Below are 20,265 nucleotides of genomic sequence, written 5' to 3' on the forward strand. Positions count from 1 at the left end.
AGACACAAAAATGTGAGTCCAGTTACGTGTCAAGAGCAGGTAGGGATTTCAGCTGCTTCCTTGTCATCTGAGGGAAGACTTTACACACAAATGTCCAACTTTGGTCTAAAGAAAACGTTTCCCTAATGCGTATACTTTTTTAAGCTTGCAAGAGCTTTGAGAGCAGACTGACTAGTTCACTATGCAATCACTTTTACAGTCTAACAGCTGCATTCAAGACAAGTCATGTCATATGCCCACCTCTGCCATCCCTTCCACTGGCTTTTGCTTGTCCACTTGCAGGATACCATTCTTCGCCGTGCGAGACACTCGCAGCTCATGCCACTGACCCAGACTGACAGGTTCTTCACTCCTGTTTTAAGGGGAAGAAAACTTTCAGGTATGTAACACTTTGCCTTTCTGATATGCTGTGATGTTAAAAAGTCAAGTCCTCTGGTATGATTTGCTAAATAAAAAATAACTACAAACTACTGTAATTCTTTCCTTATAAGGGTGTAACAATTTTATGAGCCCCATTAAGAAAGGTCATGTTCCTACAGCAAAGCACTCTAGTTTTATTTATAAATTAAATGCTTCTATCATCAGCCTGCATTTTAGCTACCCCTAAGCTAATTTTTCTGTTCAGTCATTTACAATGAGTAAAGACAAATTTTTGTCTCAGCTGTACATCCTCATTTCACTAAAAGCTTCCACTAAATGGTTGGTCCAGTCCCACATCCTTCATCCTCTTTTAAAACAGAGCTACTTTGTGTTGGTTTATCATCTCTATTTATGCATCCTGTTAAAGTGACATCTATACACACACACATGTGCAGCCCGGATGCTGTACATTAAAGGGAAGTAACTAAAATACAGTCCCAATGTGATGAGATCTTGGCTAGAAACAATAATCTCCAGTTGTGCAAAGTATTCACCAGTCTCAAAGGAGGCATTTTAAACTGTTTAGCGACTAGTTAAACACTGATATGAATAGCAGCCTGTTTGAAGGACAAAACCACATTCCACTTCACAAGTTTCACAGATCTTTGGACCTTGTTTTCAAATGCCATTTTCCTACACTGGTTAAAGCATTTTATGTCTAAATGAGATCTTGCAGGATTCCTTCCAGAGCAATGAAAAACTGTGTTTGATTCACTAGTCAAGCTGGAAAAAACAGAAATTGTGCTATCAAGGACTCCTGAAGCCTTTCTAGCTTTCAGTGAAAAAACACAGAATTCTGGGGGGTGAAATAATGGTTGGTATTTTCAGGCTACTTACATTTAAAAAACAAAACAAAAAAATATTTCAAAATGGAGGAAATGGAAAAAAAATGTGATTTTAAATAGTTAGTCAATAGTGATTCAAATGCTGATTCAAAAAGGCATATCATTGTGAAAATGTGAAAATTACAATTTTTTATTTTTTTTTCATAACAGTCAATATGAGTTTTGAAATCTTTCTGTTGCACCTATTTTGAACGTCCCAATTTTTTCAAAGCCTGTATTTATCTATTTGGACAATGCTGGCAATATTACTTGTCACTTCTGAATGACACTAGGTTCAAAAAAGCTCCATAATAAAATATCATCAGGCAATGCCAGTCACTTCTTCTTCTTCTTCTTTTTAGGTAGCACCATTTAGGGTTTAACTACCTTGGGTAAATGAATAGTTAACAGAATTTAATCACCCTGATGAAGTCAGTGTATACATACAAAGAGACTATATAGGTTTGGCCACCTAGTAAGTGGCAATACAAACATTATCTCTTTTGATTAGAACATCATGATGCTAACCTTCCTGCTCTGCTAGATTTAATTAGAATTGGGAACGATTGAGCCTTGCAGAGTCATCACTTCAGAGCTGCACGCTGTTTCTTGGAATCACGGGCTTTTTGAAACCAAACTTTCTTCAGGCATTTGAACACTCCTGGCTCTTCACATGATGTAAGCTTACTTTTCCCCTTGTAAACTGGACCTTAAAAAATACACCAAATCATGAAGATCCTGATCCTGTCCATGCCTGGACAAGGGAAATCCCAAGGGATAACAATTTCTCTTCTGAGATATCTCAACAAATAGTTCAGCTGCTGCATCTATCCACCCTTTCAGCATCCCTTCTCTGTGTCGAGCCCCTTGTGCACACTGTGCTGCTTCCACTGTGGGGCATATCAGGAAAAACATAAGCTTCACCAGCATCAGCTTTCCTACTGCTGCTGCTGACATACATAAATAAGCTTGCCTCGTTCAAATTAAAAAGGCATCGTAGTTGTGTTCTGAATATATTATAATATCTAACAGCCTGATGGTTTGATGGAAGAGGTAGTCAGGTTGCCCAGAGCTATAGCCCCGTTAAAGACAAAGGGTAGGCATGAGGCAGTACGATGAACATTAGGGCAGATTTTTAAGTGGATGCTGACTAAGCCAGGATGAAAAAAAGGGAATCTATTTATCTTATTCAGTCACTGACAGAGCTGATGACAGGGTGTAAGTTGCACGTGTAATCTAGAAAAAGGAGCTGAACAGGGCAACCTGACAACTCTCAGTGAAGTCTGATTGTCTTATGAGTCTCCATTACCCAGCTATCTCACCACACTCTTATTCCCTGATACATCACACTCAATTTCCCCAATTCAGGTGCTAGCTGGCATCCAGCTTGCTCTTCAGCTTTCCAACAGAAAGGGGCAGTGTCCACTCCCAGGCATCTGGCTGTGGCTTTTGCCACATTTCAAAAGCCTACATTTCAGTAAAACTTTAGTCCATAGTATTCTGAAGTGCTACAATATTCTTGGAGAAAAAAAAAGAATTTACTTCAATGTGTTATGGTTGCCAGTAACAGGAATTAGATGACTGTAATCAGTAAAGATTGAAGGCTTTTGTAAGCAAGGCTATTCTGGGTTGGAGCAAAGGTCTCCGAAATTAGCTGTTTCTGTCACTTTTCAGCAGAAGAATAGAACAGGGCAAGTATGGAGTGATTCTTCCCTTGATATATCATCCTGGCTTCTGGCAACTTGTCATTTAGCAATTTCCTGAGTCAGAGACTGCATCCGTACAATTGTGTTTGATCTCTCTCAATGGAGCTTTCTTCAAATCTGTCTAATTTTTTTTAACCTATTTATAGTTCTGGCATCTATAACATTCTGTGACAATTACTTTCCACAACTTATTTATGCTCCATCTGAAAAGAAAAAAAAACCCAACAAAAATCCTTCTGATTCTTACACTGAGAAAAAAAACAGAATAATCATTCATCTCCATGTCATTCACAATTTTAAAACCTTCATCGTACTTCCACCAAACTCTTTCTTTCCTAGGTTGAAAGGTCCTGCTGTATTTGTAGAAGCTGTTTCGTTCCCTCCCCTAGATATCAACTCTACACCCCTTTTTTAATTTTGCTAATTTCTTCTGAAATGAACTGACCAAAATAGCAGCAAGTTTTCAGGACAGAGTGCATTGTGGGGTTTAGCAGAGGCATTGTTCCTTATTCCATTCCTAATAATTCTCTGCATTGTACTTACATTTCTGTACTTGCCTCTGAGCAGTTGCTTTCACAGAACGATCCATGATGACTCCAGGATCTCTCTGACAACACTAACTGTTTTTCCACAGCTGTGCATTGTTAGGCTTGTGCATTATTTTGCATTTGCCCCCCTTGAAATTTCATCTCCTATTTTGTCATCTGAATGTGTTTGTTTGCTTGAGTACTCATTCAGTGTAAAATCAGTACAATTCTCCTAATCGCAGTATAGTCAAAATTCCTGATGTCCATCCACAGGAATCATTGGTATGTAAGAGTTGCAGGCAGCGTACACATTTTGCTTAAGCTTTATATAGATTATTTCTAAATATCAGGTCAGCCTGGTCAAACTGGGAGCCTGCTGGACTATATCCAACATACTGAGTGTGTCTCTTCAGCCCATACCGCTTTTTCAGAAATCCCAGAAACAGCTGCCTGGAATCTGGGCACTCAGTTACACAGAGAGGGAGAGAAGCCCCTTTTGAGGCATTTCATTGCTTCTATCCTAGACATTAATTTTGGAATGCAATGAATCATTCTCAAAAGGTCTGTCTTTATCTGGGAACCTGGGGGACTAATTTTAAACCACATCTCTTAGACAGCTTACTTCATATAAATTGGAACCCAGCCTCAGGTTCCCAAAAACCAGCACTATGAGGAAGTGTAGAGAGCTGGAGGCATACCTTCTTGTGTCACCTTGACCCTGCTACTTACTGCCTAAAACTCGAAATTAGAGTGGAGGATGCTCACAAAAGTATCAACATTGTGAAATCCTGTGGTAGAAAATATATTCATAAAATCCCCCAGTTAGCTAAGGTACAATGTCATGGAAGCAAGAACAGAATTTCTGCAATACCATATGGACACAAAAGTAACATCTACAGTAAGATGATGGCACTGATAATAAAGCTCTGAAACATAAATCACTGTAGGAAGAAAACCCTGCCCCCCTGAATACAGTTTTAGTGCCTCTGTGCTTCCTTAGAATTAGGCACTAGAGACCAGTGGGCTTGTACACCTCATCACAGGCTGTTACTCCTTCTATCCCACTCCTCTCCTGTATTAGCACCATGGCACTGTTGGAAAGGAAACATGAGCAATACATTTACCTGATAACAGCTGTTCCTGAGCCACAGTCGAACCTGAACTCCACATAACCAGCCACCATGTTAATGGAGAGGAAGTCCTTGCTGTCTGTGTCGTAGCTGTACAAAAGGACACCAGTCTCTAAATCTGGACGAAATGTCAGCTCAAACTCCATGAAGGAAAGGTAATTCTGTGGTTCCAAGGGCCAGGGTGTGCTAGCAAATGATCTTAAGGACTCGTTGAACTGAGGTATGGTCAAGGTGAGTGCTGGAAATCCAGAAATCACAAGCAGGTCACTTGAAGCTCAGATGTAAAAGACTGACACTTACCAACCAGCATCAGTTCCCTTTGTTAAGTAAAAGCTAACATTTAGCAAAACAATCTGATAATTTTGTCACTGAAATTAAAAATTATTTTTTATCTTAGCCAACACTCCTTAATTCCCTCCTTTTCCTGGAACATATTAGTACTATGAAACATCGCGTTTCTTTTATTTAGTGATTCACCATAAGGTTTTTCAAAGTAGGAAGCACATAACGGGTGGTGGCATGAAAAGTTCTACAGCACAGAAAATAACGCTGCATGTATTTCACTATTTCTATCTCTCTGATTTTAGCAGGAAATTGCTATTGTGTCCTTTACATTTCAGAATATACAACTGACACTTGCTTTAGGGGGAAAGTGTGTATTTTTTTAGAATTAATGGGTAGCTGTGGAGTGGTACATTATTTTAGCTTTTGAAAAGTACGTTTGAGATGCTTAATTACTGTTAGTTTAAATAAGCAAAGAGGTTTGAGAATCACTGATTGTGTAGGAGCTGGATGTAGCTCCAAAGGGGTGAGGAAAGAGTTTCAATATGTGACTTTTAAACAGGTGAAGTAATAAGTGCTCTCTTCTGTCATCATAACAGCACAAGACCTCCTCAGATGTCTCTATGTGGAAAATACATTGAACACTAAATAACATGCAGAAAGAAATAAAAGCATCCCAACACCCACTCACCTTCTTCACAATGATGACCTTTAAATCCAAGAGGGCAAAGGCAAATGTACGAATCTGCTTTGCTTGCAGTACAGGTACCACTGTTGATGCAGGCTGCCTCGTCACAGATGCCACTGCTACACTCACCTAAACACAGAGTCAGAACATCAATTTATCAGAAAAGTTTGCCAGAGAAGATTAATTTAGCTGTTGAACACTGTTACTAACCAATGAAATTTGCTCTCCTGACAGGATTCTTCCCTATTTTGTCAAATGGTGTGCAGTTAAGACATGGTAATTTGACTTTTAGTATTTTTTTCCTAATACCAGACCAGCAAGAGACCTTAAAAATAACAAAAAGTAGCCCTTACTAACAAACAATGGTAAATGTAGATTTCAATCATTCCCTGAATTACTTATCTTCTGCTCTTCTTCTTGTCTATTTTCTCATAAAACAAAAATTCTCTAGATTGTTTACAAGCACTGTGACTTGTTTAATTCCAATTATCCTAAGTGCTTCTTTGTTCACTGTGAATTCATGCCATGCTGAGCACGGAAGGTGTTAATCATCATCAGCTAATCTTATTAGCCAAAACGAGGTTGGCAACCCTCTTGTCTGTACTAAAAGGGATCCATATCATCAGCATATGGGCTTTTATGGGCTTTTTAAGAAGCCTTCTTGCTGGAATTAAGCTGAAATTGTTGTAGAACAAATAATTCATTAATTTTTCTTCTTAAAATGATATCTATTAGTCAGATTATATAACAGTCAAATGTACATCTGATTAAAGTTCTTGTTGATTTTGTTTGCTTTCTCCTGTTTTTGATCAAGTAACTCTCTCCTTGTCAATAAATAACAAACTGATCATATACATTAAGAAAACTCAAGATTTCTGTGGTGTACCAATGTAAGCACACATTCAGAGGGGCAAACTAAGAAATACACATTTATTTTGAGGCACACTGAAGTATCATCTCTGACATGACAAAAGTTTAATGAGGCAGCTCTGAAAGTAGACACTGGGGAACAGTTTTGTCATCTGAGATGGTTGAGAGAAGTCTTGCAAAACTATTGCAGTATTTAGGTTTTTTTAAATACAGCATTCTGATTGTAATGATGGTCTTCAGACCAGGATTTGACACATCTTCAGTAAGGCACTGGTGTTAGTACAGCCCCTGTTTTAGAGTTTGAATTCCCATCACATAGCCAGAAAGAAAACCACAGACAAGTATGCAGATGCTGATGGCTGATGTGCTAGTTCACCCTGATCACTCTGCTGTTAAGAGTGGAAAATAACCTTTTCTCACTGACTCAGGACAGAGGCAGTGACAGCTCTCAGGTCATCTGTTACAACTCCCAGCCAGACCAGACTTGTCTCGTATTGCACATCTAAAATTCTCCCACCAGCCCATTTTTCATTGTATAGAGGGAAAGTCTGTCTGTGTACAGCAGTCGTGACACAGGGCTCCAGGGCTAACTTGAGGAGCACAAACCAAATATACAAGTTGCCTGTGAGGGAAACAAATGTTCTTTCTCTGTGCAAGGAGACAAGTATGTCTGCCCCTGCCCAGCCATGGGAGCAGGGATGCTCACAGTGCTCACTGACCTATGTTTCCCCCTTCTGGTCTGCACTGCAATGGCCACAAGTGAATGAAAGCAGGACAGCTATCTTGTCTCAGATCCCTCACATATTCATCAATTATTGTGACACTAACAGAAGTGATTAGGACTGGCTCTATTTTATTGACAAGGAAGCAGAGCCAAGATGTATGTGTAAACAAGGATCTCGATGTATAAACTGTGAAGACACAAGCAGAAAACTAAGACAATGCTGATCTTTGCTGCACCTGCTGAACTGTTAATCAGCGCTGGCAGTATGTTCAAACAGAGCAAAGTTAAAGTCCTTGAGAAACAGAAAAGGACAAGGAAGATAACAGCAATAGGACAAGTCACAGGATCACTGGTATACGAAACAGCTTGAACTGGAGCAGTCTTGGTATCTAAGGACAGGCAGCTCTCCCATTATCTCAGTGACTTATCACCACAACCTCTGGCCAGCACACGTGAGTGCACTGAAGAGGCAAATCACGAGTCTGATGGCTGCATATGTTTGGCTGCAATGGCAGATGAAGGAAGAGAGAAGCTGCAGCAGGAGCCCAGGACTCTGCTGTGCCTGCTCTGAACCACCAGCCCTGCCTCCCCTGCCAGCCCCTTAGCTCACAGTGGGACTTCTGCTGTAGCCAGCAGAGGCGGCACAGGGGCAGGATGGACCCCTCTCCTCCCCACCCTAAGTTCTGTGATCCATGTACCACAGCACCCCTGATTTATACACATTGTGGCAGCAGAAAGAAAACCAAAAAAAACCAAAGACTGGCTAGTAAAAGTCATCCCCAAACCCTAGTAGAGTTTACTTGCAGGTTTTGATGTTTAACTTACATGACCTATTGTTTGCAAGTCTCTTCTGGTACAGTTTCATATGAATGTGTGCAGGCACATAAGGACAGTAAGGCTTTATCACTGAGTTTCGAGTCACACATGGCAGAACACAGCACTTATTTTCTCTGATGTTGATTGTTAAGGCAGTAGTATGTGGAGCATTCATGGATGGGAATGAAGTTAGCTGCAGCCCAAAATGCCATAGAGATTAGGGCTCAGAGAACTTCAGCAGGGCTTTCATCTATCTAAAGTCCATAGATTCTCACTCTATCGTGAAATTACAATCTGCTTCCAAAGTCTTACTCTTTTCAGCAACTGTTCCTTGGGCCACCCTGTTCTCCCCCTATATTGCACAGAAGTTTAGTCATGGTATCTAGAGAATACAGAGCAATTGTTAAGAAGTTTCTCATTAATCACTTCCTTCTTGAGATGCCAAACGCACAGCTAAGAAGAGAAGAAAGATGACTTTGTGGCTGAGGCATGACACAGAATGTTCAGTGATATGGGATCTATTTCTTGCCTTTACCACTTGCTTTCTGACTTGGCTTTACTCTTAAACTGTTTAGACTGGGAGGTCATTAAAGCAAGGATTGTGTTGTCCTGCAGTTTTTTTAAGTTCCCATTATGGGGATGAAATAGATGAGTAAGTAAGACAGGACTAGTCAATTAGCTTCCCTAGTTCTTCATCTTTTAAGCTGTGAAGGGGAGATAATGCCATAACACCACTTCCCAAAGCTGCTGAAAGTACTTATTCCAAGCTATTTTTAAACCATACCATGACTCTGGAAAGTAAAACAATGGATGGTAGTCAGGAAAGCCTATTTGCTTCAGTAGTGATGATGTGTAATGGGGAAAAACCCTCTGTAACAGCCACAGCACTGCTGTGGGTCTGAGATATCCATGTACTGTTTTGGATAAGCACAATAGTATCTTTAGGCAAAACACATTTTGTCAGATCCATATGGTTTCAAATACAAACTCAGCATACATGCTATTGATTTCTGATGACGTGACCACGTCAGTCCGGAGCACGAAGAGGCGTCCTGAAAGATGCTGGCAGAAATACTTATGCAGACATAATATCAGCAGCATGGAGCTCATAGTTTGCTCACGAGATGTAGTTTTACTAATTATTGTGCACAATAACTGTGTCCACAAAAGATTTACTTGTGCAGTGTGATAAACTGCTTCTACTAAACTGATTCTACCACAGACACAGCAAAAGCAATGTGCACAGAATAAAACCAGGCAAAAAACAGAGACCACACCCTACAGTTTTCAAACTTGGACCATTGTTTCAACAGGCTAAAAAGTAACTCCTGGTTAATCGCTGATTAAGGACCCCCATACCATTACACTTACCAACATCAGCACCACTGAGAGCCTTCCCTAATGGCCAGGGTCTCATGTCAATCATCTTTCCGTTGATGCTGAGTGACTGGACGCAGCCCTGAAACCCACGGTTGGTGCCTGTGGCTCTGACCAGCCAGTACGCGCTGGGAGCACCACCAACGTAGAAGGGAGTCTGAAACGTAATTTTACTGTATTGGCCCTGCAGGGAAAACAGAGCACAACACTTTGTATAACAGATGTAACACAGGATAACTTATTAAGCCACAGCGGTTACAATCAATATTTTTTTCTTCCACAAAGAATTGCGTCAGGGAATAAGTGGATTGCTCATTGGTTATTTCTCTCTGTTAGTCATTCCTCAAATCAGTCTAACATTTTTAATGAAATTTTTTGCACCTGCATCCATCATGATAACACAGACTACTACAAGCACAATAACAAACTTAAAAATCACTATGTTTTGAGGAGAGATTGTGATATACGTCTTTTGCTGCAATTTCTTCCTTTACTTTTGCCAAAATTGTTTGTCTTCTAAATGTTAAGCCCTGAGGGACAGAGACCAATGTGATGTTACCTTTTGGACAGAAACCAGCAAGCATTTACCATTGAATAATAATGAAATGACAAAAAAAAAAGTAAAGGCAAAAGACAATAAAATTACCACTTGAGAAGGGTTCTATTCACTTTGCCAGTGCTAAATTTACTGCCCACCTTTTTTGGGGGGGGCATTAACAACCCTACAGAAAAGTACATATAGTTTACTAGTACTGCTGCAGTGTACAGGAAAGAACAAAAAACATCCAAAAGCAACAGAACCTATTTGGATCATTGAATCAAACCCTATGTTGTTGTGGACAATGGAGTCCACAAGTTTCTTCCACAAATTGATCAAGATATATCTTTTGCCTCCTCCCCAGCGGTTCCTTCAAACAGCACTGACCTTTAGTCTAAAGGTTTTCTGGATTTTTCACCCCTGCCCTGACACCATAGTGTTTAAAACAATAAAATATATCACCATAGCCTACGTCTACCTGGCTAAATAAGCTGAAGTTATTGTGTCTGCAGATGTTCACTTGCACAGTGCACTGCAGAAACTGTACACACATCTCCTGATTCACATTTGCCCTTTATGTGGCCTCACAGCATTGAGAACAGAGAGCAACACAACAGACATTGAAATTCTTTTCTCTGTCATTTCCAGCTGATGAGAACTCAATGCACTGCAATTTTTTTTCCCTTCAGTGCTTGCACATGAAAGTGTAAAGTAATAAGATGTCTGAAGCTGATTTTTTTCAGGGCTAGGAATGGCATGCTAACAGTGACCATCAAAGGAAAGGCATCTGAAACAATTTGAAACTACCTTTTCTTCCAGTGCCTTAATTTAATTTCTGTTTTCTGACCATAGATGAGCAAGTCAAGGCATCTTCCTCTATTATATTTTGCCCTGTAAGCCATGTATGAACTTGCTGGTGCTAACTTAAGTCAGGACAGAATGTCTATTCCTACTACTCTGCTTAAATCTTTGTCCAGGATATGCATCTAATTACACTTATGTATACAAACCTTGTGTGGCCATATGCATATTATATATAAATATATATACTTGCATGCTCATATGGATCTAATTTTTATGTCTGAATAAGAAGAGCACATCTCTGAGACTAAAAAAGAAAGCAATCAGGGACAGCAGCTGAACAATCTGGTAAACTTCTAGCAGCAGCCTGTATGTGAGACTAGCAAAGAGTAGCAGATGAGTGCCAGAGGAATCACGGAGGACAACAGGAAAACTGTGATGTGATTCAGGGATATTTATCTCTGTGATTTCTAGACCACATATTTAGAAGAGTAATCTGTACACAGATACTAGTTCACTAAATGTCCCGACACTGACAAATAAAAATGCACTTTTTAAATCTAATCAGACTTCTGGTAGCAAGAAAAAAATTGGCATCATAACTTCGAGAGAGCCCAAGGTTGAGCTGCAGGGTTTACCAACCTGAGATTTTCCTGTCACGGGAGCATTGCTGTCCATCCTGAGCCAGCCATTCACCCCATCTCTGAACAAGGTGACACTGTGCCAGTTCCCCAGCTTGATTTTGTTTTCACTCGTTATGACTCCCACGCCAGTGCCACAGTTGAACCTGGGAGCAGGAGACAGAGAGGGCAAGGTGACAATCTCAAAATAACCAAATAACCAAAAGTCATTTTTAGACTCCAAATATTTGTTTTGAACTTGGGAACCTATCTGTTCCACACTGCATATAAGCACAGGAATACTAGACAGTAGGTCTAGTATATTTGTTCTAAGTTTCAAACTTTATCATCTGTCTTCCTACCATGGAGAAGATTTTGCATTCTCTGGCAATACCAACTGCATTGCAAGTTTGCCAACAGCTGAAACTGTTTCAAGATGGAGGGTATTACAATCTGAATTCCTGCTATCACAGCAATTTCTCCTGGGAATTTTTCTAGCTACCTGGTAAAAGGCAGTGCTACATTAATTAAGCTACTGTATTTGAAACTCAGTACTCATTGACAAGAAGACCTCCAGGAGAGTCCCCGTGGAGCTGATTGTGCACAAAATGTGCCACTTTGCCTGTTTGCCATGCAGCGCAGGTGAACAGAAACACTACCTGAGACACATTACCCACTTTGTTATTCCCCACTTTCAAAGCGCTCACTCTCCCAAGTAAGGAGATCCTGGAGATACTCCCTCACATGTTTCATATCTATCAGATTGCAAGAAACCCTCTTCTTCACTTAAGAAACCTGCAACTGTCATCTAGAGATATAAGATGAAGTTCCTGGCCCCTTTCTGGCATTAAATGCCTTATTTTCTTACATTATCTGCAAGTCTTTTGCTGCAAAATAAAAACATTGACTATGCACCCCTCGATGTACTGTCATCTCAGCAAATACAGGGGCTCACTGGGACTTCTGATAACATAGCAATGAGTCCCAGACTAATGTCTTGAAGAAAACTGATCATTTTGCCTTTACACTGAGGTCTGAATGAAAGAGTTCAACAGGCACAAGTTCACATAGTAAAGAAGGATGAGAGAAGAAAGTATGAAAGAACTCTTATACTAAATTACATTGTCCATTTGGTGCACAGCATGGTGCAGAAGTGAAAGACACTGTAGATATTCATCGCATATAGTAGACCCAGGAGGCAGAAATGGCTCCTTCTCTTTACATCAGGTGTAGGATGGAAGTTTTACCTGAACTGGAGGCTACGTCGGATGATTGCCAGTGACATAAAATCACCCCGACCATGTTCATTTTCTCCACAGTATAGCAGCAAACCATCTTCTGATTCAGCCTGCAATTATTGTATCAGCATGAAAAATCAAAGTCTAAGCCTCACAGTAACAGATAAAAGTAAGCAGTAGTGGGGAACTTTTCTCTAGAAAGGGTCAGCATTTCTCAGATCGAGTTTATAACTTGCAGAGTTAGAAATTGGTTGATCAATTTTGAACCCTGCATTTGAAGAACCTAGAAAATCACTGCCTTAAGTGGTTTATGACCACCTACTTACAGTATGATACTATGAGACCTGAAAAAAAAGCCTGAAAGTACCAAAGACTGTCACACGTGTCCCATGTGAGACTTCTGAGTACAAAGTCTAGCAAGAGTGTCCTAGCAAGTCTGTTAAGTGTAGACACATCAACCTTACTGAACACGAATACATACACCCTACTTTACATGCTCTGTGAGCCTGACATTCTTCAAGACAAACAACCCATGCTGGTAGCATTTCTCCATATGTCCCAACAGCGTAACAGCTGACACAGTGGCTTTTTGCAGCCATCCTGCATTTTGAAGTGACAAATTGCCAGAGGAGTGTTACATCACCACATAAGGCAACAGCCTGCTGCTGCTCTAGTGACAGTCTCACACCCAGGCTGTGAAGCTAGTGAGTTTGCCTTTATGTGGGAGTAGGATTGTATCCAAGAGCTTGGCCACCTTCCCTACAGGCAGCTCTACCAGTTCTGTCCCTAAACAGACAATACTAACCCAAGCCAGCGTGGGACTTTGGACCTGTACTGCAAGCAGCACAGTATCCTGAATGTATTAACAGCTGGTGTACCAAACTTCAGAGGTGGAAAATAATGTCCACTTAAATCCTGCAGGCTGGAAGAGGAACTCTGAATGCAGGATACAGTGTTTTGCTCTGTATGACGGGATCATAGTTTCTTATAAGTGAAGATACTGCATGCCACTTCCAAACTCCAAATTCACAAAAATTATGAGTGTACTTCAGCCTGTAGCTCTTTCACATGACTATAACCTTGCCAATATACACTGTTGCTAGTCTGCAATACCAGTATTACTAGTCCCAGGGATTCCCTCATGCAGTGCCTACCAACAACGGATGCAAACATTTTAGCTGCTTACAAACTTCATTTACATTCACTGAAGGTTAAGCTAGATCTTTACAGATGAAGGTTATGTACAGGTTCACCACAATTACATTACTAGCTATACTGAAGCTGTTATTTTGCAATTGTCTGCTGCATCAGAATAAGCAAATAAAATTTAAAACTCCTATGTGAGCTTGGTATTGCTCAAACTTACCCTGAACTCAAGGGTAATTTGAAATGTTTGGTACGATTTTTTCAGTGGTTCAAAGGTGATATATGAGTAGCCAGAGAACTGAGGATACTGGATGCTGATGTCTGAAAAGCAAAGAGAGAAGCCTGTTATTTAGCAGCTTTCTTCCATATAAAAATCAATATATGCATTTAATACTAGATAACACCAGGTGGAAATGAAAGGAAGAGTTCCTCCAGAGACCATTAGTCATCAGCAGTCAGTTAACCTCTTGCCTTGTCCTCCCACCACTTTTCACAACTAATTCCTTTATTCCCAAGGACCTGGTGAACTTGGAAAGCAACAGGATACTGAGGGCCAAATACTGCTCAACAGTTTAATCACAGGCTTCAGATGAAATTTCTCCAGATTTTCATCCTTATTACAGAAGACAGAACCCATCAATTTTGTATTTATCTTCTTTTAAGAATTCGTTTAACAAAGAGAGAACAAAGTAATTTTCTGTTTTGCAGGATTACAAAAACATATGCCGGAAGTATGGCCAGACTCTAGGCTGCATTAGTCACTGCTGCTCCATAGCTGCTGCACTGAGCGTCTGGAGAATCACTGGATGTCTCATAACAGCCCAGCAGCTTCCAGCACTTCGCTCAAGTCAGCTCAGGGTAGAGGCTGAAGGAAGTGATGGGGAGAAGGGGGTCCCTGCAGGCATCTATCCATCCCTGGTTACTCTTCTCATTGGTCTTGTCCACTGGCATTATAAATCCTCACCTTTCATTACCTTATATTAGACCCCGACTCTGAGAGACAGTCAAAATCAGACATGTCTTACCACTCCCTTTGCAACTAATTTCCCTAAGAAGCACTGAGGACAGACACAGTTTCAGGCCTGAATTCTTATTTTTGCAGTGGATTTAAGTTTAATGAGGAGTCCTATTCCTCTTAGCTATTTGAATACTGAGTGTGTTTTCTTACATATTTGCATCTGGATACAGTTCTCTCAGCTTTTTTGTTTGCAAGGCATACATTTTAGGCTGAGGTAAAGAGGACCAGTGCTATAAACCTGAATGCAACATCAGCAGAGAGCAAGCCCTGATCACAAGCAAAACTGGCTGGATCAGAGTGCCACTCAGCTGTTGTTTGTGAAGAGAAGTCTGTTTCCATTCAGATTAATATACTATTTAGCAATACTGGTTGCTGAAGAGAAATTCAGTACAAAGGAATACTGACCCATGGTGCTACCACTTACTAAGTAATAACACATTCCCCAGTGAAAAATGCTGCTTTTGGACTGATGTTAACAAACCTGCTCTGCCAGTTGTATACAGCTATGTCAGTTCAAATAAATCCTCAACTCTTCATACTTGATCAAGGCCTAAAATCACATCTGCAGCTGTTTCAAGTCGCTGAGTCACAACAGATTGTTTTCAGAATGAGATCTCTTTGTTACAATATTCCAGTTTGAAGAAGATAAAACACCCTCAGTGTCTGTATCCCTGATGCATGACACTGTGCATCACGAAGGTCTAACATCACCCCGCTGAAGACACTCATGTCCCTGGTGCTCTGCTGTGTGTCAGGGTCCTGGCAGATCAAATCAGCATGCAGAGGGACAGATGGATCAGATCTTTTTTTTTGGCTGGAGGAATAGCACCACTGTAACCAAGAGGACACTTTCTCTGCATATGCTCTGCCATTCATCTGACCCCTTGGTTGCCAAACCAGAAGAAAAATTACTTTAGGGGGAAAAAGTGTAACCTGCTTATGGCATAGTGAGGGAGCTGGACTGGCTCACCAAGTGATCTGCTCAGTTTTACCCTGCTAAAGGGTAAGTTTAGGTTTCCAAAGGGAGAGATGAAAAAGGTAATGAGGGAAGAAGAAGCAGGATGGCCTCCTTCAGCTCAGCAAACTCTTGTCCTGGCTCAGCTGCCTTAAAAGAAGGCAAGAGGATGGATGGCAAATCCTGACTGGGACAAATGCACCCAGACTGCAGGTCATGCTTTCTGAACTGGGAAGAGGGTTTTATTCCTCTCTTTCCCCTGTCTGCCTGACATGAGTGCTGGGTTTACCACTCCAGCACTTCTGCACTGTAGACAATGTGGAAAGCCTCCTCTGATGGTAATTTTATAACAGGAGCTCTGACTCACATCACTGCTGCAGGACCAGAATCACCCAACACACCACACTGGAAATAAGGTGGTTCAGGGCTCCAGCTGGTGACAAAAGGAAAGTGTCAAAGAAGGGTGGAATGTCTCTGTTGGAAGCTGTGAATGCCACGATGGACCTGGTCACACCCAGGTGACTACCAACATATGTGGCTTCATCACCCCCTCACTTTTAGGTGGGGAAAGGAGGATTAACCTCCCCTGAGCATCTTCAGACAGATTCTGCATTCAGCTTTATTAAAGAATAACTTTTTCCCGCCTAACCAAGGAAAAAGAAGAAAAGGGGATGATGTCTGAAATGGGATGTGGAAGTTGCTGTTATCCTTAGGGATCCGTTAGGCCCAGCTGGCTGTTTCCAAAGTGCGCTTTGGTAGGTTCATTGGAAAGTCTCTCCCTGCTTCAAAGATGAGCCAGCAGCAGCAGGCACACAGACACCTTACCTTCTGCACAGGTCTCTCCTCCTTTCCCCAGGTTGCAGTGGCAGCGGGAGCCGCCCCGGTCGTAGTCATTGATGCAGAAGCTGTCCGCAGAGCACACGGCCTCGTCGCAGGACAGGTCGAAGAGCCGCGCCGCAGAGGACATGCTGCCCCTCCTTGCTGCCCAGGCTGTGGTCGCCCTTGCTGTGGTGGAAGGTCGTGTGGTGGTGGGAGTGGAAGCAGTGGGTTCAGAAGTGGTTGTAAGGACTCGGGACAGGAGCCTGGAACTAGACCCTGGCGCAACCTTAGTTTTGACCAGGAATTTTCTGTTACCTCCTTTAATAGCAGGAAGTGGTCTGAGCTGAAAGGCAATAAAGAAACACCAGTACAGTAAAACTTAAAATGCTATGGGGAAATGAAATAAATACCCTTCAAGATACAGATCTGAGGCAACAAACTTACCCTCAACAAAGAAAACGAAGCAACCACATCACTATATCTGAGCACTTAATATCAGGTATTAAATGACCTGACAGGATTGGACACTTTAAAATATCAAGACTATAAAGAAAAGAGAAGTGCCAAAATGAAATATTGAAATTTACCTCTTCTATATAAATGTCGTAGTCTGAATCATCAACATCAAATCCATCCCCATCACCAGTCACTGTGTCTGTGACGTACCGATGCCCATAGCTTCCACTTCCTAACTCCTCGGAGCCTAAAAAGATGTAACTGGCATATTCAGTTCATATATTTTTTCTCTTTACACACAGCAATTCAGACCTTACGACCCCCAAATTCACAACACTTAAATCTGAAGTAACATTATTGATCATCCTGTACACACGATGCAAGTGTCAGCCTGAAGGTGGGATATGCTGTCCAAGTGATGTACACACAACTTAAAACAAAGAGAAGGCCTTCATTAAGTCACTTTTTAGGTAATTAAACAAACAAAGCAGGTAAAGCTCAGTTCTCCCCCTGCAAACTGATTTTCATTCATGATTCTTCCAGGACAAAATTTCTGAACTTTTTCAGCATGGACAACCTTTTAGTGACTAAATAGTTTTCAGGTCAAGCTTTTCCCTTTTATAAATACACAGCTCTGCATCTGCCCTACTGGCAACCAAATAAACTGGAACAGCAAAAGAGATGCATAAAGGTAGGGCATGCTCTGCTTAGGACTTAATCCACCCCCACTGACTCCAAAGCTCCTGAAATTAGCATCCTAAGTGTATTGTCAGACTACTTTTGAAAATGGAATTTAGCACCTTGAAAAAGAAACATGGAAAAACATCTTAACTCAGAGGGTAGTTAGGCACTAGAACAGGCTCCCCAGGGAAGTGGTCACAGCACCAAGCCTGACAGAGTTCAAGAAGCACTTGGACAACACTTTGAGGCACATCGTGCAATTCTTGGGATTGTCCTGTGCAGAGCCAGGAGTTGGACTCAATGATCCTTGCTGGTCCCTTACAACACAGGATATTCTATGATTCTATGACCATGTGTTCTTCATGTACATAATCTGCTTCTGTCTCTCCCTGGAGCACTGAACTCTGCAATGAAGGACTCTGGGCTGGGAATGGACAATTTTAACAGTAAGGATATCCTCATAAAAAATACTTGTATTTTTCTGCACTTTAAATAGTAAATTCTACTTAAACATTGGTTTGCACCTTTTAGCTATTAAAATTTACCAGAAGCCATGAAGAAATATAGTCAAAGCAACCCCATCACTACAGTTACTTGTCATTTCAGCAAGGTTAAAAGCATACAGACGTTTTCTAACCATTAAAACAACCGACTCATATACCTGTCTTTTGCATAAAATATTTTGCCATCACTTAAAGACATCATAGGTAACCTGTGCTTTACAAAGGCTCTGTACTGAGCTGATCACAGCTGTTTGTTTATTTTAGAGGTCACTACCAGTGCTAAACAACCCCATGCAGACCCAGAAAGTTAACAAGGCTCAGCGAACTTTCAGAAGGAGAAGTGTGTGCACAGTGCTATCGGGCTGCTTGAGTCAGTCTGACTGGGGTCAGCCATCTCACCTCGGTGGACAATAAAGTAAAAGTATTTCACTGACCTGATACAGGCAGGAGTGCACTTACCTAAATCTTTTTGTACTCTTTTCTCCTTTGCTGTGACTGCAAGACAGAAATCCTGGCAGTCACTTATGAAATCAAGCATATGTGCATCAGATATGAACATGAGCCCTGCCTGGCTCACTGGCCACACTCCATATGCTTTCTGGGAGTTACTTATCAATGGGCTTTACATGTTACATCACCACACAGAAAAATTGAATGCAAATGAGTAGAGGTAATGAGGCGCACACACACTTGTAACCAAAGCAAGCGTGCTAGACTGGGACAGAATATGGATAAGTCTTTCCACTCTAGCACGTAAAGCTAGTCATCTGTAAATAATACAGTTCAGGTGTACATGAAACATTCAGCACCAAGTTCTACCAAATAAGCTGAGCAGAGAACTTTATGACTCATAACGAGACGAGGCAAACTGGGCAAGCTACATCCAGATTATTTCTGCAGTGACTGTCAATGCACAGGCAAAGGATTGCTGTTAGAGAATCAGACTGCACATTTATGAACTGGTCCCAATCCTGCAACCACTGGCATGAATTCCAACATATTGAAAACAATAGGTATCACCACAGTGTGAACAAAACCCATTACTCCTCGTCACAGTCACTCATGTTAATCACCTTCCAGGATAATTTTACTCCAGGTAGGAAGGTAGAAAGACTAGAGTGGAGTAGAATAGAAAATTATTCTGTTGGAAGGGACCTAATCCAGATGCATCTTCTACACATTATTTCATGAGAATTTCTATAAGAATGCATTTCTACAAAGAAATTTCAGTGTGTAAAACCTCAAACAAAAGCATTACAAATATGATTTGCCGTTTAACTGAAACTATATCAAAGAAGCAGAGCTCAGCACTAACTCAGGTCCCAGCAGATGCAGCAATTTTCAACTCACTAGAACAGTGTTTCTTGTAAGTCAGGTCTGTGCTATTACTAATTGCCTTTGTATTATGTGTCTGAAAGAATTTCAGAGCTAATTTAGTTCTTCTAACAGATGAAACTGTAATTTACCTAAGAGCAGTGAAAGCTGAAAGATTGTTTTGGAAAAAGAAAAGAAAAATCACAATCATGTGTCAGGGGAAACAATCTAATCTGTATTTAAACAAGCTGTAATACACAAATTCCGTTTTCTAACTTAGAAGTCACAAGCTAAACCAACATCTGTTATAATCCAAATGCTGTCACATTTCTTCTCTTTTCAGTCAAACTTTCTATTGGCTTGGTGGGATGTAGGTTCAATAAGAGTGGCATACCTTTATGAATATCTTATATGAATATATATATTCTATATATAAATATCTTTATAGTCATACACAGGAAAATGTTAGCTCTCAAATTTGCATCCCTACACATACACTTGCTTACAGGTATGGACATGATATTAATGCCATGCTAGTTTTACAGAAGTGTATCTCTCCTGATTTATCACTAAAGTACAATAACAACCACCAGCATGCAATGAGACACGGTAACTTAGGAGAGGCTGGCAGTTCCCCAAGCAGCAGGTGTGCCTCTTTCATCTGGGACATCAAAATGTTCCATGCTTTTCCAACAGAAGACCTTGGGAGATGAAATGTACCCACTATTTTAAACCAATGACTCCTTTCACATTATTGAACTGCTACAACATTTGGAGCCTGAAAAGAGCAAGGAAGGTGACTTATTGTGTCT

General features: G+C 40.9%; 1 protein-coding gene across 2 annotated transcripts in view; it reads right to left on the reverse strand.

Annotated features, from left to right (window-relative positions):
* Positions 1-20,265, reverse strand: part of EGFLAM (EGF like, fibronectin type III and laminin G domains) — a 71,741-nt gene that overhangs the window by 13,662 nt on the left and 37,814 nt on the right. For both annotated transcript variants that reach the window (XM_050329600.1, XM_050329598.1), the window contains exons 8-16: positions 17,087-17,202; positions 16,506-16,842; positions 13,928-14,028; positions 12,571-12,671; positions 11,346-11,490; positions 9,359-9,548; positions 5,581-5,706; positions 4,602-4,845; positions 241-352 (exon numbers count right to left, since the gene is read on the reverse strand). In XM_050329600.1, coding sequence (XP_050185557.1) covers positions 241-352; positions 4,602-4,845; positions 5,581-5,706; positions 9,359-9,548; positions 11,346-11,490; positions 12,571-12,671; positions 13,928-14,028; positions 16,506-16,842; positions 17,087-17,202 — 1,472 coding nt within the window. The remainder of the gene's footprint in view (positions 1-240; positions 353-4,601; positions 4,846-5,580; positions 5,707-9,358; positions 9,549-11,345; positions 11,491-12,570; positions 12,672-13,927; positions 14,029-16,505; positions 16,843-17,086; positions 17,203-20,265) is intronic.

This window comes from Myiozetetes cayanensis, unplaced genomic scaffold (genome assembly GCF_022539395.1).
Source record: "Myiozetetes cayanensis isolate MyiCay16 unplaced genomic scaffold, myiCay2020 scf4, whole genome shotgun sequence".
NCBI classification, from domain to species: Eukaryota; Metazoa; Chordata; class Aves; order Passeriformes; family Tyrannidae; genus Myiozetetes; species Myiozetetes cayanensis.